The sequence below is a fragment of the Oryctolagus cuniculus genome, chromosome X (assembly GCF_051225735.1).
Source record: "Oryctolagus cuniculus isolate XC-2025 breed Fujian yellow rabbit chromosome X, ASM5122573v1, whole genome shotgun sequence".
In the NCBI taxonomy this organism is placed as follows: domain Eukaryota; kingdom Metazoa; phylum Chordata; class Mammalia; order Lagomorpha; family Leporidae; genus Oryctolagus; species Oryctolagus cuniculus.
In genome coordinates, this window is record NC_142888.1 from 32,508,101 (window position 1) to 32,526,361 (window position 18,261).

The 18,261-nt window shown below is 44.9% G+C and overlaps 1 protein-coding gene across 4 annotated transcripts in view; it reads right to left on the reverse strand.

Moving 5' to 3' along the window:
• Nucleotides 1-1,485: 1,485 nt before the first annotated feature.
• ZNF41 (zinc finger protein 41) overlaps nt 1,486-18,261 on the reverse strand; it is a 45,040-nt gene continuing 28,264 nt past the window's right edge. For 2 of the 4 annotated variants that reach the window (XM_051827052.3, XM_017349721.3), the window contains exons 3-5: nt 7,747-7,889; nt 7,398-7,493; nt 1,486-3,900 (exon numbers count right to left, since the gene is read on the reverse strand). In XM_051827052.3, the coding sequence (XP_051683012.1) occupies nt 1,856-3,900; nt 7,398-7,493; nt 7,747-7,889 (2,284 nt within the window). In that variant the 3' untranslated portion in view covers nt 1,486-1,855. The remainder of the gene's footprint in view (nt 3,901-7,397; nt 7,494-7,746; nt 7,890-18,261) is intronic. The other 2 variants (XM_070066986.2, XM_051827053.3) reach the window with 1 other exon arrangement.

The following is an 18,261-nucleotide window of genomic DNA, read 5'->3' on the forward strand; positions in this document are numbered from 1 at the left end:
TGTGAAATGTAGATTGAGTTAATTTATGTAAAATACATGACAGGCAACATTAATCTATGCTGTTAAAAGTCAGGATAGTTTTTACCCTTTGGGGCATTGAAAGGGAGGGCTAGGAAGGCTTTTAGGGTGCTGATACTTTTGGTTTCTTTTTAAATTTTTTTAAAATATATTTATTTGACAGAGTTAGTGAGAGAGAGAGACAGGTCTTCCTTCCGTTGGTTCATTCCCCAAATGGCCACTGCGGCCAGCGCTGTGCCGATCCAAAGCCAGGAGCCAAGTGCTTCCTCCTGGTCTCCCATGTGGGTGCAGGGGCCCAAGCACTTGGGCCATCCTCCACTGCCTTCCTGGGCAACAGCAGAGAGCTGGACTGGAAGAGGAGCAACCAGGAATAGAACCAGGCACCCATATGGGGTGCCGGCACTGCAGGTGGAGGATTAACCAAGTGAGCCACGGCGCCGGCCCGTACTTTCTGTTTCTTGATCTGTGTTGCATCTGTAAGAACGAATTGAGCTGTATACTTACAACATACACATTTTCTGTATGCAGCACAATTCAATAAAATGATTTTTAAATAAAATTTTATTCCAGAAAGACTTTTTTCTTATGAGAACTGTAAAAAATGTTTAAAGGAAAATGAGATGATATCTATCATCTTTTCAAATAGCAGAATTTTTTTCTAGAGAGATCTTCCAGTGACTTAACTATAATAAAATTTTAGAATAACCAATTGCAATGCAACACGACTTTACCCCACAGCAATCTACACAAAACTACCCTTAACGCATATGTAGAAAATAGCTCAAGCAAATTGGAAGAAAAATCAAATTTTATGTACTGAAACTCAATTTTTCAATCATTCTTTTCCAAACAGGAATCCTAAGGAAAACAGAGGCATCAGTGGACAAGACTGAAAATTCAGAGTGCCGTGGCTCCATTCCGTTGTTTTAGGGTTCAGTTACTAAGGGAATAAAGAGTCCACAGTGCGTAGCTTCCATAAATAATGACTTTGAGGGCACAGGTCAGAAGGCATGCATAACTTTCGTAGGGTGTGAATCACCTGATGCCACAGCAGGAATTAATAAGGGATCAACTGCCACTTTTAGAGGTCTGTAACATTTAATGACTCACTATATATTCCTGTAAGACACACTAGGGCTATGTCTAAGTTTCCAATGCACAAAGTCAAAATTTCAGTTTAGAAATTCTGTTTCACTTTTAAAAGTATACCAAGGTGACTTCCAAAAGGAAACAGAAAGAACAGCTCTTCAAGGGAATCTTTTCAGTGTCCTAAATGTCATTGACCACAGAAACTTCTAGCTTCTACTCCTAGATCTGAATTCCCAAATGAGCTTTCCCCTTGACTTCAGTGCACTGCAAGTGTTTGGACAATGAAAACTCTTCATTCTACCCTAGAAGTCTGAAAAAAAAAATAGTGGCCAATATTAGGTATTTTTATGTCCCAGCATATAAAGAACTAATGAGTGCTGAATTGTAAAAGTCCTTTATTCAAAAAGTGAGATTTAAGAGATGACAAATCACCTCCTCCATCTTTAGTTCTACCATTTGCAGGAACTCGAGAATCCCCGTATCATTCAGATAACCAAACATGACTACCACTCAGATGCTTTATCTAAAGGGTTTCCCTGTGCATATAACTGCACATCAACCGTGATGATGCAGGGACTCCTTACTCCAGACAACCAAAGATGCGCTGGGCTTTGTTTGCCTTCTGTTCACTCAAGCTACAGTCTATCTTCACTTCCCCCTGCACAATGATTGTGGCACAAGGCATTCCTCTTCATAATCATGAAACAGCCAATGCAGACCCAATGGTGATTTCCAGGCGAAAGCTTTTTCAGTCACTGTCTGTATAGTGTTTTTCTCCACTGTGTGTTTTCTGGTGTTTAATGAGATTTGACCTGTCAGTGAAGGCCTTCTGACATTCTGTGCAAGCATAAGGTTTCTTTCCTGTATGAATTATCTGATGCATACTTAGTGTTGCTTTCTGGATGAAAGCTTTCCCACACTTGTTGCATTCATAGTGTCTCTCTCCAGTATGAGATTTCTGATGTATATTGAGGCGTGACTTCCAGGTGAACGCTTTCCCACAGTCAGTGCATTTGTAGGGTTTCTCCCTAGTATGGATTTTCTGGTGTGTTATGAGATTTGACCGGTCAGTGAACGCCTTTCCACAGTCAGCACATATATTGGGTTTTTCCCCTGTGTGAATCTTCTGATGCACACGGAGTTGTGACTTCTTAGTGAAACGCTTCCCACAGTCACTGCATTCATAAGGCTTCTCTCCAGTATGAATTCTATGATGTGCAATGAAGTGTGACTTCTGGATGAAGGCCTTCCCACATTCGGGACAGACGAAGGGTTTCTCTCCTGTATGGATTCTCTGATGCACACTTAGTGTGGATTTCTGGATAAAGGCTTTCCCACATTCCTTGCATTCAAAGTGTCTCTCTCCAATATGAGATTTCTGATGTATTTTGAGGCGTGACTTCCATATGAAGGCCTTTCCACAACCATTGCATTTATAAGGCTTCTCTCCAGTGTGAGTTTTCTGGTGTTTAATGAGATTTGACTGGTCAGTAAAAGCCTTTCCACACTGAGCACACATATAGGGCTTCTCTCCGGTATGAGTCTTCTGATGTGTTGTGAGATTTGTCCTATGATTGAAGACCTTTCCACATTCTGCACATATATAGGGTTTCTCTCCTGTGTGAATTCTTTGATGCACATGGAGTTGTGACTTCTTGGTGAATGATTTCCTACAGTCACTGCATTCATAAGGTTTTTCTCCAGTGTGAATCCTCTGATGTGTATTGAAGTGTGATTTCTGGATGAAGGCCTTCCCACACTCGGTGCACACATAAGGTTTCTCTCCCGTGTGGATTCTGTGATGCATCCTCAGTGCTGATTTTCTTCTGAAAGCTTTCCCACAGTCACTGCATTCATAGTGTTTCTCTCCAGTGTGGATTTTCTGATGTATACTGAGGTCTGAATTCTGGGAGAAGCCCTTTCCACATTCATTGCATTCATAAGGTTTTTCTCCCGTATGGATTCTCAGATGTCTAAAGAGATTGGATTTCCGGAAAAAGGCTTTTCCACATTCACTGCATTTATAGGGTTTCTGCCCAGTATGAATTTTCTGATGTGTAATGAGATTTGACTTGAGGGTGAAAGCCTTCCCACACTGAGTACATAGGTGAGGTTTTGCTCCTGGGTAAATACTCTGAGCTACGTCAAGTTGTGGCTTCTGAGTGAGGACTTTCTCGCTTTGGTTGCATTCATGGGATTTTTCCCCAGCATGGACTCTCTGATGTTCAAAGAGATGTGACTTCTGGGTGAAGCCCTTTACGCATTCGGTGCATACATAAAGTTTCTCCCCAGTATGAGTGTTCCGGTGGTGGATGAGAGCTTGCTTGTGGCCCAGATGGTTTTCACATTGATTGTGTTCAATAGCTTTTGCTACTGTATTCGTAGTCTCATTCTTAGTGGAGGAAAAGCTATGGGTAAAATTGTTGCCATTTCCGAAAACCTTATCAAAGTTATTTGTTGCATTGCTTTCATTATGATTATGTAAGTTTAAAGAGTGCTTCAAATTCTTTCCAATTGTGTCACCGTTATGGAGTTTTTTAATTGAAGGAACAAGCTTGGTAGTCACATGAATTAGTTTTTCAAATTCATATCCCTTCTCCTTGATCAGTATTTTTACATTACTTAAAGGGTTCTTTTGGTTTTCCTGATAGTGTTCCAGTTGGTCATTCTCTTGCCACAGTTCTTCTAAAATGGAGCACAACACATCTTCTCTTATTGGTGGATCAAGTTTCTCATGGTGGAATGAAACTTCTCCAGAAAACCTCTGTTGTTGAATTTTAACAACATTCTTTTCTAAAAGGAAAAAAGAAGGGATGAAAATGACACAAAGAACAATTTTCAGAGGATAGAAGGTATATGTAGTTGGGACAGGATGAACACAGAGAAATGGAAGGTTCCATATAATAATAATAATACCAATAATGTAGTAATACAAAATTTTTACAATTACTTAATTGATGCAAAATTATTATATACCACTTATGATGCACCAGGCACTGTTCTAACAGCTCATGTAATTCTCATTAAAAACTATGAGGTAGCTACCATTATCAATTATTTTACAATTATGGCATAGGGAAGTTATGTATCTTACTGAAGATCAAATAGTTATTTATATAAGTGGGATAGATGGGTTTTGAACCCTCTGGAATCCAGCTCCACTATGGAAGAGGTCTGTGTAGTGAGTCATCAGAAGAAATTAAAGCCTACTGAGGTGAAGCCTGACACGGAAGAAATATTTCTTTATATGTAATAAGGAATTTATTGCTTTTGGTCTTAATTCTATTTTACATGAACTTTTCGAAGTCCCTTCAAATTGCCAGCTGTAAACTTTTCTTGGTCCCAGCAATACAGTCTTATAACAAGAAGTGTAAAATAGGACAGGGGAAGCCATCTGCCAGAATCCCATTGCCCCTTCTTTTTTTTTAAGATTTATTTATTTATTTAAAAGGCAGAGTGACAGCAAGAGAGGGACAGACAGAGAAAGAGAGAGATATTCCATCTGCTGGTTTGCTCCCCAAATGCCCGCACAAACTGGAGCTGGGCTAAGTTGAAGCCAGGAGCCCAGAACTCCAACTGGATTTCCCACATGGGTTGGCAGGGATTCAAGTACTTAGACCATCATTCACTGTTTTCCCAGGCACATTAGCAGGAAGTTGAATCTGAAGCAGAGTAGCCAAGACTCAAACGCATACTCTGAGATGGGCCATCTTAACCTGCTACACCATAATGCTCACACCTTACTCCTTCTTTTACAGTGACAGAATGTAGCCGAACCTCCCATTCATCAGCTTCACTTTGTGAAGTGATATGTGCCGCTTCCAAGGCAGGTTTTAAGACAGCGGGCAAATCTCTATTCTCTATTAAACTTGCAGCTGTCCTAGCAGTTAGCAGAGCAATGACTTGAAACATGGTCCCTGATCTGTCAGGAGCAGAGATGAGCTGTTGAACTGGACCCATTTCATTTCAGAATTCTTATAAAAAGAAAGGATCTCCCCCTTTATTTGGCTCATTGATTCGCCCCTCTGTACATACTGAAAATGCAGTGTCTTTGTAAATATTACCTCTAACTTCAGCACACTTTTAGGAAGGTCGTATTGCTATGAATTTATAAAGAAGACACTATGATCACTCATATCAATACCCAATTTGGCACAGTTTAATACTGACATAGAAAGAATTAATATCTAGAGGATAAGAGTGTTAACATTTCATGCGGTTATCTTCCCTTTCCAAATATAATGTACATGGGTGTTTTGAAAAGTTCATGGACAAATGAAATTAAAAGGTAAGTTTGTTTTGGTACAAAACATTTGAATCCTTGCACAGTTTTTCACAATATGCATTTCCATGAACTTTTTGAAGGTCTTTCTTACAGTCCTTGGAATTCCTCTGGATAGATGTTTGAAAGAGAACAAAACATCCTCCTCTCCCTATCTCCCAATTAATTCATTTAAATTTATATCTCCTACATGCTTTGCTTCAGAAAACTGAAGAGATAGTGTGCCAGCTGTCAGCTGATTGCCTCTCAGCTCCAAATTCACCCTTCCTTGCCTGCTCCACTGAAATGGGTCCAGGTCTGTGTTTTGGTTTTTGTTTTCACTTTGCCATCTGGCACAATCTTAAGCATTGTCAGTGGAGGGCTCTGGAGAGCTACTGCAGGACAAGGGGGCTTTGTTTCTGGGTTCTGTGGAGCTTCCTCTGCAGGCTCCTGCAGCAAAGGCAGCCTGTCTAGCACCAGGCCCCTGCAGCCCAGTGGCTTTGCCAGCATCTGGCTCCTGAGGCACATACAGCATCTCCAGAATCCAGAAGGCTTCTCTGGAGCTCAGCTTCTGCAGCTCCTGTGGCTATCAAGCACCCAGCTCAGGCAGTGCTAGTAACTCTTGCAGCTCCAGGTTGCTGCAGTGCACTGCAGTCAGCAGCGTGCAGCACCCGACACCTTACTCTGGCACGCCTCGCACCTGATTGGTAGTAGAATACTTCCAGTGAGACATTTCTCCGTGAATAGCTTTCTCTGGAACTTGACAGGGCAGACATCTAGAACATTCCACTGTGGTACCATAGCCACTTGTTGGCCATGCTGTAAGCCACAGCCGGGATCTTATCCCTGGGAAACACTGGGGCCTCGTCCTTAAGAACTCTATCACAGTCCTAGAGGAATTAGCTATGTCTGTATCTGCTATTTAGTTTTTAGAGGTCTCTTTCCTCTTCATGGCTAATCCCTTATGATTCCAATGGGGCATGAGTAAAAGGAAAGTGCTGTATGTGCTAAAATAATTAGGAGTCATTTCATGGGGCAGGTGAGATTAAAAAATGAGAAACTTTGGGAGTAGTGTTTGCTGGCAGAGAATCTGAGAGAGACAGCAAGAACCCTTGTGTGATGTGGCTAGGAATACAGATTAGGGCAGCCAATCTGAGAGCAATATGGTGGGACTCAGTTAAATTTAGAATGAAAGCACCAATGATTAGTACCTCTAGAAATTCTCATGCCTCGTAAGAGAAAAGCTTATGTCAATGTATTGCACAATTGTTTGTATCAGCTGGGAGTTAGACGAAACCCTCAGTATCCATGAGTGGGTCAATGGTCAAGTAGGATGTGACTGTGGAAAAACCTTCACCTGGAAGTCACACCTCGATATATATCAGAAATCTCATACTGGAGTGAGGAGGAGGCAGTAGCATTCTATGGAGCAATTTGAAGAACAAAGACAGTTAAACATACTGTAATAGAGAGAAGCCTTAGGGATAAATGAAAAAAAGGAACAGAGTTAAGATATATAGCATGATGTAATTTACATTTACTAAAATATACACTCATAAATCAATGCTTTGGGATTTAAGAGAATACTGCACAACTTCAAGGATCAGATATATTCGACCAGATGCTCATGGAAGAAAGCATAACAAATCAGCATGGGAATTGGAATAAAAGAATAAATTTTAAAAAATGAAAGTACAAGGAAAGAATCTAAGATTGGGGGTAGGACTACAGTAGGAGAATAAAAAGGTTCTAAATAAGATGGAGTGGCAAACAACCAATGGTAGATATATTAGAGACAGCTCTATTGGCACGAAGCCAAGCAAAAAAGAAGACAGGTGATGTGGCAAGGGTCATACATGGAGATGGTGTTTAGGTATCTGAGGGCTATTGTCAACTTTCTCCAATCAGCTTCAAAAGTGTAAACCTTTCAAGATCAGTTATCTTCATGGCCTTTCAAAGGCATCAGCCTCTCCCGGAAACAGTGAGCCTGTTTCTGTGTCCTCCATCTATCTGGGTCACACTCACTCACCTGAACAGCTCTGATGTGGAGCTTCCGTCTCCAAAGTCCATGGCCCCTCTCCTTGCTTCAACTTTAAGATGGCATCTGGTTTGGGAACTTGGTACCCTGTTCATAGGACAGAAGACAGGATTGGGTCCAGCTTATTGACTTTCAATGACACTTTCTGTTTGCTCTTCAGAGAAGTAACCACATTTCACTGGGAACAGAGTAATTATCACAGAGGTGAAAATGGACTGAGGAATCTCAGAGAAATCAAGGGTGACATCATCACCCATTTCTGAGAAGCCAAAGCACTCGGCAGCTGAGAACAAAATGCTCTCTCTGAGGTCCTGGCAGACACATAGGCAGCTGTCCTTACCCACTGAGAGCAGGTGACTGTAGTTCTCCAGTGTCACATCCCGGTACAGCCGCCTCTGAGCAGGGTCCAAGTGCTGCCACTCCTCCCTGCTGAAGTCCACAGTCACATCCTTGAATGACACTGATACCTGTAACAACACAATCCTGGTGAAGGTGACACGGTCAGCACTGGCGGATGGAACACAGATGGGAAGTTGTTTTGAATGCTTTTTAAAAATCCTAATGTGCAATGTAAGATTTTAGCTAAATTCTTAATCTTTTTTCTTATTTTATGATAGGAAAAAACTTATTAAAGTATCTTGACATTCTCTTCATCCACTTATTTATTTAATCAGTCACTGTTTTTTTTTTCAAAAATGAGGATTTAGATAAGCTCTCTTTAAGTCCTCCATGAAACTTAAGAACCAGATATAATACATTTATTGATTAGCTATGTGCCAGATGTTATGCTAGCCAACAGCAGTATAGAGTTGAATAAAATATAGAACAATTTAAATACTCGGATAATCAACATAGAAAGACACAAAGGAAGAAAAGAACGGGAGGCATAAGGTTATGCTATATAGAGATGATGGGATAAGAGTTATCTGGAAGGGAGAAGAATGAGCAAAAATGTGGAGGAAGGAAGACAGAAAAATACATGGTGGATTCAGGAAATTGCAAATAGTTCTACATAAAGGAGACGAATGTCCATGGTATGAGTACATTGACAGTGGTTATGAAGAAAATTTGGTAGCAATATATTGGGGTCAGAACAATGAATGAGTCTTTTTTTGTTTTCTAATAGAGAATGGACTGCCATTTATATACAGGAAAAGATACCATCCTAATTGTGTGTTTTAGAACAATATTCAAAATACACCACGGGGAAAGTTTCTAATGGGTGGGACTAGATGACCAGTCTGGAGATGCACTAGGGTCTTTATGTGAGAGAATAAAACAATGTGGACTCAAGGTAGTAGTGGTAATGAGGATGTTGAGGAAGGTGTTGATGCTAGGTTTGTAGAAGGCTAGATTGAAGAGGTGAGAAAAATGAAGTCTTAATTCTCAGCCATTGATTTTATCCAGCCAATGTAGAACATGGTGCTATATATCCTGAGACAGGGGTTAGTACAGTAGGATGGGGTGGAGGGGGAAGAAGAGGAGGACACATGTTATACTTTGTCCATGCTGAAATGAAGGTGGTAAAACAGAGAGAGTTATACAGTAGGTTGCTGGGCAAGGGTGGAGGCAAAGTTTGGGAGTTCTCAGTATAAAGCTGAGAAACTGAAGAGACTGCTCAAGGAAGGGCATAAGATATAGAAGCTATAGAAGCTGCAGAAGATACAGGAACCTTATTTTGTAGACCATCTCTAAACACAATGCAGTTGAGTCAGATATCAGTAATAAACAGGAACATCTCAAGAACCATCTGTCACTCCCCCTCTTTGTGGAGGAGCGACACTGAACCCTGCCTAGGCTTCATATCCGAGTCACGGCACCATTATGTCGCTCCCCGTCTTCGTGGGGGAACGACACAGGACCCTGCGCTGTTCTTTTGTCCGCTCGGCCCTCCCCGGGTTTGCTGCTGGTTCTTCCCGGGTTGGCTGCCGTCCCTTCTACCTCCGTGGAAGGGCGGTTCCCCCTAGCCACTTTCCCCACTTCCGCGGGGGAGTGGCACACCGCCGGCCGGCTCTCTCGGGGGCTGCACAGGTGTTCCTTCAGATAGATGTTCCCCTTAGATGTTCCTGGTGCATGTTGTCTCTCTCCTCCCTTATAGTCCTCTTCCACCAATCCCAACTCTGCTACCCACACGCCGAGTACGCTGCTCTCCTCCAATCAGGAGCAAGATCAGCTCCTGCAGCTCAGTCAATCAAATTGGCGAGAGGCAGCTGTGTAGAAGTTGTTTCTCCCTTCTCAGTGCCATATTGTGGGAGAGCAGATGCATAGAATAAGTCTTAATTCCAGTAACTTAGTCTAGTCCGGGTTGCTCCCCACACCATCATTTTATGTATTTTTAAAATTTATACGTTGAATCCATTTACCTTTTTTTCAATTTATTTTTGAGAGAGAAAGAGATAGATAGACAGAGCTCCCATCTGCTGGTTCACTCTCCAAATGCCTGCAACGGCGAGGACTGGGCTGGGACTGAAGCCAGGAGCTGGGAACGCAATCCAGGACTCTCACATGGGTGGCAGAAGCCCAATTCCTCGAGCCATCATGGCTGTCTTCCCAGTAGTTCCAGGAAGCTGGAGTCAGGAGTTGGAGCCAGGAACTGAACCAGGTATTCTAATATGAGACATGGTTGTCTTAACTACTAGGCTATGCAGGTACCCCAAGAACTGTAATTTTAAAGTAAAAAACACAGTTCAAAATAGCAGAAGATACAGTTGGCCTTCTGCATCCATGGATTCTACTTAATACAGATTGAGAATATTTTGGGAAAAAATGCATCTATGCTGAACATGCACAGGATTTTTTTTGTCATATTCTCTAAATAATACAGTAGACAATTATTCACATAGCATTTACCTTATATTATGCATTATAAATCATCTAGATACAATTTAAAGTAAGGAGAGGATGGCATAGATTCCATTCATTTAAAGGGGAAGAAAAAATGAAAGAGTAAGAGGAGCTATCTGTAGCACACATTAGCAACAAAGGCCTTGAGCTAGTGGATATTATGAACCATTACAAACCGTTACGGATAGCAAGGCCACTTAGTAGAAACATCATTATTAGGAAATGCAAATAGAAACTACAGCGACATACCACTTCATACCCAGCAGGATGGCTAGAACCAAAAAGTTAGATAATAAAGTGTTGCTGAGGATGTAAACAAATTGGGAACTTCCTACACTGCTGGGGGAAATACAAAATGATACAGCTGCCTTGGAAAATAGTCTACCAGTTCCTCAAAAGATGAAAACACGAGGGCTGGCACTGTGGCATGGTGGGTAAAGCTGCCACTTTCAGTGCTGGCATCCCATATGGGCACCCGTTTCAGTCCAGGGTGCTCCACTCTGATCCAGCTCTCTGCTGTGACCTGGGAGAGCAGTGGAAGATGGCCCAAGCCTTTGGGCCCCTGCACCCATGTGGGAGACCCGGAAGAACCTCCTGGCTCCTGGCTTCGGATCAGCGCAGCTCTGGCCGTTGTTGCCATTTGGGGAGTGAATCAGCGGATGGAAGACCTCTCTGTCTGCCTCTGCCTTTGCCTCTGCCTGTCTGTAACTCTATCTTTCAAATAAATAAATAAATCTTTTTTATTTTTAAAGATTTATTTATTTATTTGAAGGTCAGAGTTGCACAGAGAGAGTGCAACTGATCTGAACACATTTGAGGTAGGGCTAAGCTAACCTTTGATGTTCAGTAGGTTGAGTAGATTAAATGCATTTTAGACTTAACTATATATATATATTTAAGGTTTATTTATTTATTTATTATTTATTTGAAAGACAGAGTTATAGAGAGAGGTAGAGACACAGAGAGAGGTCCTCCATCCGTTGGTTCACTCCCCAGATGGCTGCAACAGCTGGAGCTGCACCGATCCAAAGCCAGGAGCCAGGAGCTTCCTTCGGGTCCCCCATATGGGCACAGAGGCCCAAGGACTTGGGCCATCGTCCTCTTCTCTCTCAGGCCACAGCAGAGAGCTGGATCGGAAGTGGAGCAGCCAGGACTAGAACCGGCGCCCATATGGGATGCTGGCGCGTCAGGCCAGGGCTTTAACACGCTGAGTCACAGCACCAGCCCCAGCTTAACTACATTTTTAACTTATGATAGGTTTATCAGGACAAAAGCCCATCAAAAATTGGGGCGTGAATGTATTATATATTGAATATTAGATAATATCTTCTGTATATTAGATAGTACCGTATCAATGTCAAACTTCTGGTTTGATAGCTGTATTGTCATTGCATAGGAGAATGTCCTTATTCTTAAGACATACACGTTGAAGCATCTAGGGGTTGTTACAGTTTGAACAGGATTTGGCAGAGGTCTAAACCCCAAAGTCTTCTGTTAACAGTTCATAGAGACTTGAGTTAATTACAGTGTGTGGAGGTGGTCCTAGCAGGAGGTTTTAGGTCATTGTGGGTGTGCCCTCTGAAGGCAGTACTCAAGAGAAGCTTGGAGCCGGCGCCGTGGCTCAATAGGCTAATCCTCCGCCTGCGGCACCGGCACACCGGGTTCTAGTCCCGGTCAGGGCGCTGCATTCTGTCCCGGTTGCCCCTCTTCCAGGCCAGCTCTCTGCTGGGGCCAGGGAGTGCAGTGGAGGATGGCCCAAGTGCTTGGGCCCTGCACCCCATGGGAGACCAGGAGAAGCACCTGGCTCCTGGCTTTCGATCAGCGTTGTGCGCTGGCCGCAGCGGCCATTGGGGGGTAAACCAATGGAAAAGGAAGACCTTTCTCTCTGTCTCTCTCTCTCTCACTGTCCACTCTGCCTGTCAAAAAAAAAAAAAAAAAAAAAGAGAGAGAGAGAGAGAAGCTTGGATAGATAAGCTGAGCGTGATTTCTTCCTGTGTCTCTCTCGGCTTCCCGGCTCACCATGTAATCCTCCATCAGATGCCAGACGAACCAGGTCGCCTGTCCTTGGAATGTGAACCTTCAAAACAAAACTGCAGAAGAAACCTTCTTCCTCCCTCAGAAGGTCCTCTTGGGTATTTTAAAGTAAGTAACAGCTGACTAATATCAGGGTAAAGGGGAATTGTCTGCGAGTCACTCTCAAGTGGTTCAGAAAAGAAAAAAATACAAGTATCTCGGTGTGGATACCCACACACGCACACAGCAATACACAGGCACGCATAAATTGAGATGAGAACAAAAGCAAATGTGGGAAAGTGGTAACGAAAGGCACATGCTTATGTAGTTTGTTATCCTTTATTAGTCTAAACTTTAATTTTGAGATTATTACAAAACAAAAAGTTACAAAAGCGTCCAAGGTTTAAAACTCATAATGGAAAATACAGGTGAGTAACCACGAAATCCCAGGAGAAGGTGAGGATTTGCTCAACAAGGCAGAAAACGTACTACAGTAGCAAGAGAGGCTCTAATGATCGCACAACAATTAAATGAGGAATTTTTTGTTTCTCGAAAGAGCCTTCAGTCTTTCAGGGCCCTGCAGACTGTCCCCTTGTCAGTGAGGACTCAGGGGCACAGAGCAGGCAGGGAACAACCAGAGGCCCTGCCCTGCACAAGCCTGAGGGTTGCTGGGAGCAGGACCTCCACGTGAATCCCAAAGAACACATCTGCTTGCCCCCTTCATCTCCCAAAGACTGTCATTCAGGGAGAACCTTGGGGCTTAGGGCTGGAGGAGGCTCTCAGCCTGTGCAGTTGCTCTCAGCCCTGCTAAAGAGAAGTAGCCACCTGGTGTGGGGGGAGGAGTGGTTATCTGCCCATCGGTGTGGATGTGTTAACTTAGCTTAACATCTGACTGTGTTAAGCATTTTGTTTTTTTGACAGGCAGAGTGGACAATGAGAGAGAGAGACAGAGAGAAATGTCTTCCTTTTGCCGTTGGTTCACCCTCCAATGGCCGCCGCGGCTGGCGCGCTGCGGCTGGCGCGCTGCGGCCGGCGCACCACGCTGATCCGATGGCAGGAGCCAGGTGCTTTTCCTGGTCTCCCATGGGGTGCAGGGCCCAAGCACCTGGGCCATCCTCCACTGCACTCCCTGGCCCCAGCAGAGGGCTGGCCTGGAAGAGGGGCAACCGGGACAGAATCCGGAGCCCCGACCGGGACTAGAACCCGGTGTGCCGGCGCCGCTAGGCGGAGGATTAGCCTAGTGAGCCGCGGCGCCAGCCTGTGTTAAGCATTTTAACAAGTGCTTCTGCCTACCTGTGGAGCCACAGCCATGGCTGGTAAACCAAAGGCCACCCTCACTTGTTTCTCACTCCTGCAAAGTCACTATAGCCACATGCACAAAGGCCATGTCGGCCATCACAGGGAACATGGACAAGGTGCACTGCCCACCGATGCCTCTGTTTTATCCCTTTGTCCACTCAAAGAGGAGCTTTGGACCCCAGCATGGCTGGGAGGGCATACATGAGGCAGGAGAAGAGGACTTCAGAAAGACAAAGTGAGAAAAACAGACCCTCCTCCCCTAGATTCCAGCTTCTCTCGCCACATATGAAAAGGTTCAGTTTTTCTGCCAGATGTCCTTACTACCACAGGGACCCCCTACAGGAACTTCCCCATCCTAGGTGAGCCCACCCCCCCCCCCCCATCCCTGCTCCAGCTAATCACACACCGATTAGCTTCAGGATCATCTTGGTTCCAGCACATTCTTTGCCCCCACCCCTAAGGGCATGCCGGACTGCCCACTCTGTCCCCTGATCCCTTGGCCATCCACTTTGTCCTATGTGGCAGCTGGCTGGGACCTCAGGCCTCCTGTCTCAGGTCTGCTCTTGCTCCTGCTCCAGCACATTTCTTACATCCCCTCCCTGGATGGGGTGCTGCCCTTCACCTATCAGAGGGGCTGCCAGGCCTCTAAGATGCGTAGCAGCAAGTGTGCAGCGAGGGATTGGCCTGCCCTGCCTTCACCTGAGGCTAGGTACCCAGCTGCTCTGCAGGTTCCCCCTTGCCTGGGGGTGCTCTGGTTTTTGCAGGACTGTTCTGCAGGTGGCCTTGAATCAAGCCAGTCCTCCCCCATTTCTTGCTTGTAATGCTCAAGAATAGCTGTAGAATGGGCTGGAAATGTAATGCCCTGAGCTGTGGAGGGGACCGGCTGGCCTAACCCAGCCTCTGGTCCAGGAACCCCTAGAAACAGCATGTCCTTCAATGCGTTCGCCTAGTGAATTTGGCAGCTCCAGGGTCTGAACTCAGGGTGGGTGGCTTTCTGGGGTCTCTCAGCAGTGGTGCAAGTGGGACACGTGTAGATGAGACTGTGCCCCCTCCAGCAGTGTTCCTGAGGGAACCCTGGGCCCCTGCTGTGCTCTGCTGCCTGTCTGCAAACAAGAAACCTGCTCCATGTACCTTGTGCGCGTGGATGTGCTCTCATCCGACTCCGAGAAGACTCCCTCTGCACCTCCCCTCAGGCTGTTCTCTGTGCCCGGCAGCCTCTCCTCGCCCTCTCTGCCTTTCTCCGCGTCTCCTGGCCGCTTCCTCTCCAGGCGTCCATTTTCTGCTCCCCCAACATCTCCACGTTCCCTCTTCTCACTGTTCCCCATCTGCTCATTTGTTGTTCTTTCAGACTCCTCCTTGGCCCTTGTGCTTACTATTCCTCCTAAATGCTTCCTGTTTTGAGTGCCCTTTATTCTTGTATTGCTTCCTTTGGCTCTACCTGGGTCGTTTGTGTTCCTCAGCTGTCCCTTGCTCTGTGGCATCAGTCTTCTGATTGTGCTCTGGTCCATCTACCTCACTGTGACCTGGTTCCTAAGGGCTTTTCTTGTTCCTTCCAGCTGTCTCTGACTTACAAAAAAACTTCTGTTGGATTCCTCCGTTCCTTAGTCTCTTGATTCTCCCCTGTACCCTTGGACAGTTCCTTAAATACACATGTTTTTTGAAACCTTAAATTGTCAACTTTATTTATTTATTTTTATTTGAAAGGCAGAGAGACAGAGACAGTTGACAGGTAGACAGAGAGAGCTGGTTCACTCCCCAAATATGTGCAATAGCCTGGGCTGGGCCAGGCTGAAGCTAGGAGCTAGGTACTCCATCGAAGTGTCCCATGTGGGTGGCAGGGACTCAAGCATTTGAGCCATCACCTGCTGCCTTCCAGGAACCTGGACTGGAAGCAGAGCCAGGACTTGAATCAGGCACTCCGATATGGGATGTGGGCCAGGCAGCAGCTTAACTCCTGCACCAAACGGACGCTCCGGAGTACATTTCTCACACAGGCTCGCCCATGATCCTCGTGCATCTGGTCCGCAGGCCACACACTGAGCTTGCTTCTGAGCCTAGGCTCTCAACCACTGACATTCACTACTTCCGTGTATCCTAGGCTATGGCTGGAGTCTGTACTTCCACGTCTCCATTACTCATATTATTGGCTGGGTCTTCTGGTTGTTTTCTGGGTAGGGTCAGCAACTGTTCCAATTTGCTGAGGCATTTCCCTGTTTTAGCACTGAAAGTCCCATGTCCCTTCAGTCACGACAAACCAGGATGCTCTGTCACCCGATTCTTGATTCTCAGGAACTCCAGCCGTTCCCCAGCCTCTCCCTGGCTTCTTCAGCCTCACTGCCCACTTCATGGACTCTGGCTGTCAACTCAGTCAATTATGCGATTCTCGCTGGCTCTTCTGTAGAATCCCTAGCTGCTCCCTAGTTGACCAGGCTGCTGCCTCACATGCGATACACGTGTAATGCTCACTTTGCTTGCTCCCTAGTTCCTCTTGACAGCAAACTGCACCCTTGGAAGCCTGCAAAGCATTCAAGAGAAACATATGAGGGGTGTTATGTATAGAGTTATTAATTTGCTTGACCACGTTAAGTTGACTTGGGTAATGTGCAGCAGAGAGTATGGTTTCATCTTAGCTATCTGGAGCAACCTTGAGTGACCCATTCTCAGAAATGTCCTTCTTCAAATTAATCGGCGTCCTTCTTTTCAACGTATTCTGTCTCTGAAATAAGCTTGCCAGCAGTCATGCTCTAAAAGCAGTAATCTGCAACCTGTGAAAAATTTAACACCTTTTCAAGTCAAACAAATATATATTCACCATGTGCTGATCAAGGAAAACTTACTGTCATGGAATACACAAATTCTGACCACAATGTGATCACTTTGGAATACTTCCCAAGACTCCTTAAAAGTTGTTGGGCTTCAACATTTAAGATGCTTGCATCCTATGGCAGAGTGCCTGGGTTCAGGTCCATGTCCTTGTTCTGATCTCAGCTCCCTGCTAATGTGTGCTCTGGAAGGCAGAAGGTGTAGCTCAAGAACTTGGATACTTGCCATCCATGTGGGAAACACAGATTGAGTTCTGGGATCCAGACTTCAGCCTGGCCTCATCCTCCCTGGCTGTTGCAGGCATTTGAGGAGTAAGCCAGTGGATGGAAGAGCTCTCTTTGTCTATCTGTCTCTGACTCTCTTTGTCCGTCTTTCCGCCTTTCAAATAAAATACATACATACATACATACATACATACTAAGTAGTCATTTGGCTTGTGTTTGCTGGGCTTACATCACTTCATTGCCTTTCAAGTAAATACAATAAACTTCTAAAGAAAACATCATCAGGGGCCAGCATTGTGGCATAGCAGGTAAAGACGTTGCCTGTAGTGCCGGCTTCCCATATGGGTGCCAGTTCTAGTTCCTAGCTGCTCCGCTTCTGATCCAGCTCTCTGCTGTGGCCTGGGAAAGCAGTGGAACATGACCCAAAGTGCCTGGGCCCCTGAACCTATGTGGGAAGACCTGGAAGAAGCTCCTGGCTCCTAGCTTTGGATCAGTGCAGCTCCAGCCATTGCAGACAATTGGGGAGTGAACCAGCGGATGAAAGACCTCTCTCTTTTTCTGCCTCTCCTTTTCTCTCTGTGTAACTCGAGACTTTCAAATAAATAAATAAATAAATATTTTTAAAAAATCACATCATCAGATTGGATATGCTGCTAACTTTCTAACAGATATTCCAGAAAGTCCCTAACTTGTAGCAGGTGTTTGCTGCAGTGGTTCAGATGCCATTTGGGGCAACTATATCCCTTATCAAAGTGCCTAGGTCCATATCCAAACTTCCTGCTTATGCACAAGTACAGGAGACCACCCATGTGCAGACACTGATTGAGTTCCAGGCTCTTGACTTTGGCCTGGCCTGTTGCAGGCATTTGAGGATATGGAAGATTCTCTCTCTCTTTCTCTCTCTCTCTCTTTCTATAAAATAGATAATTAAAGTGTCACCCACAAATTTTCTTTAGAAAGAGAAATAAAGTTCTCATTAGGATTAAATCTGCCCAAACAGTTGAACTAATAGCATTAAACAGAGCATGCCAAATAACTAAAGACAAAATTACCCATATATATACTGATAGCATATATGCCTTGGGGTAGCCCATGATTATGGTATGTTATGAAAGTAATAAGATTTCCTTACTTCATCAGGTAAACCCAAATATAATGGGCAATACGCCTTGGAACTGTTAGAAGCAACACAAACGCCAAAACAGCTCACTATTATAAAAAGTTCTAGCCATCCTAAAGCTAATACAAAGAGCACAAAAGAAAACAATCCTGCAGAATCAGTAGCAAAAAAAAAAAATGCTGCTTTAAGGGAATCGGTCTGTCCTACCTGAGTCTGTCCTTTCACTAACAAAACCCCTCTAACTTTCTAACTTTTTTTTTTTTTTTTGACAGGCAGAGTGGACAGTGAGAGAGAGAGACAGAGAGAAAGGTCTTCCTTTGCCGTTGGTTCACCCTCCAATGGCCGCCGCGGCCGGCGCGCTGCGGCCGGCGCACCGCACCGATCCGATGGCAGGAGCCAGGAGCCAGGTGCTTTTCCTGGTCTCCCATGGGGTGCAGGGCCCAAGCACCTGGGCCATCCTCCACTGCACTCCCGGGCCACAGCAGAGGGCTGGCCTGGAAGAGGGGCAACCGGGACAGAATCCGGCGCCCCG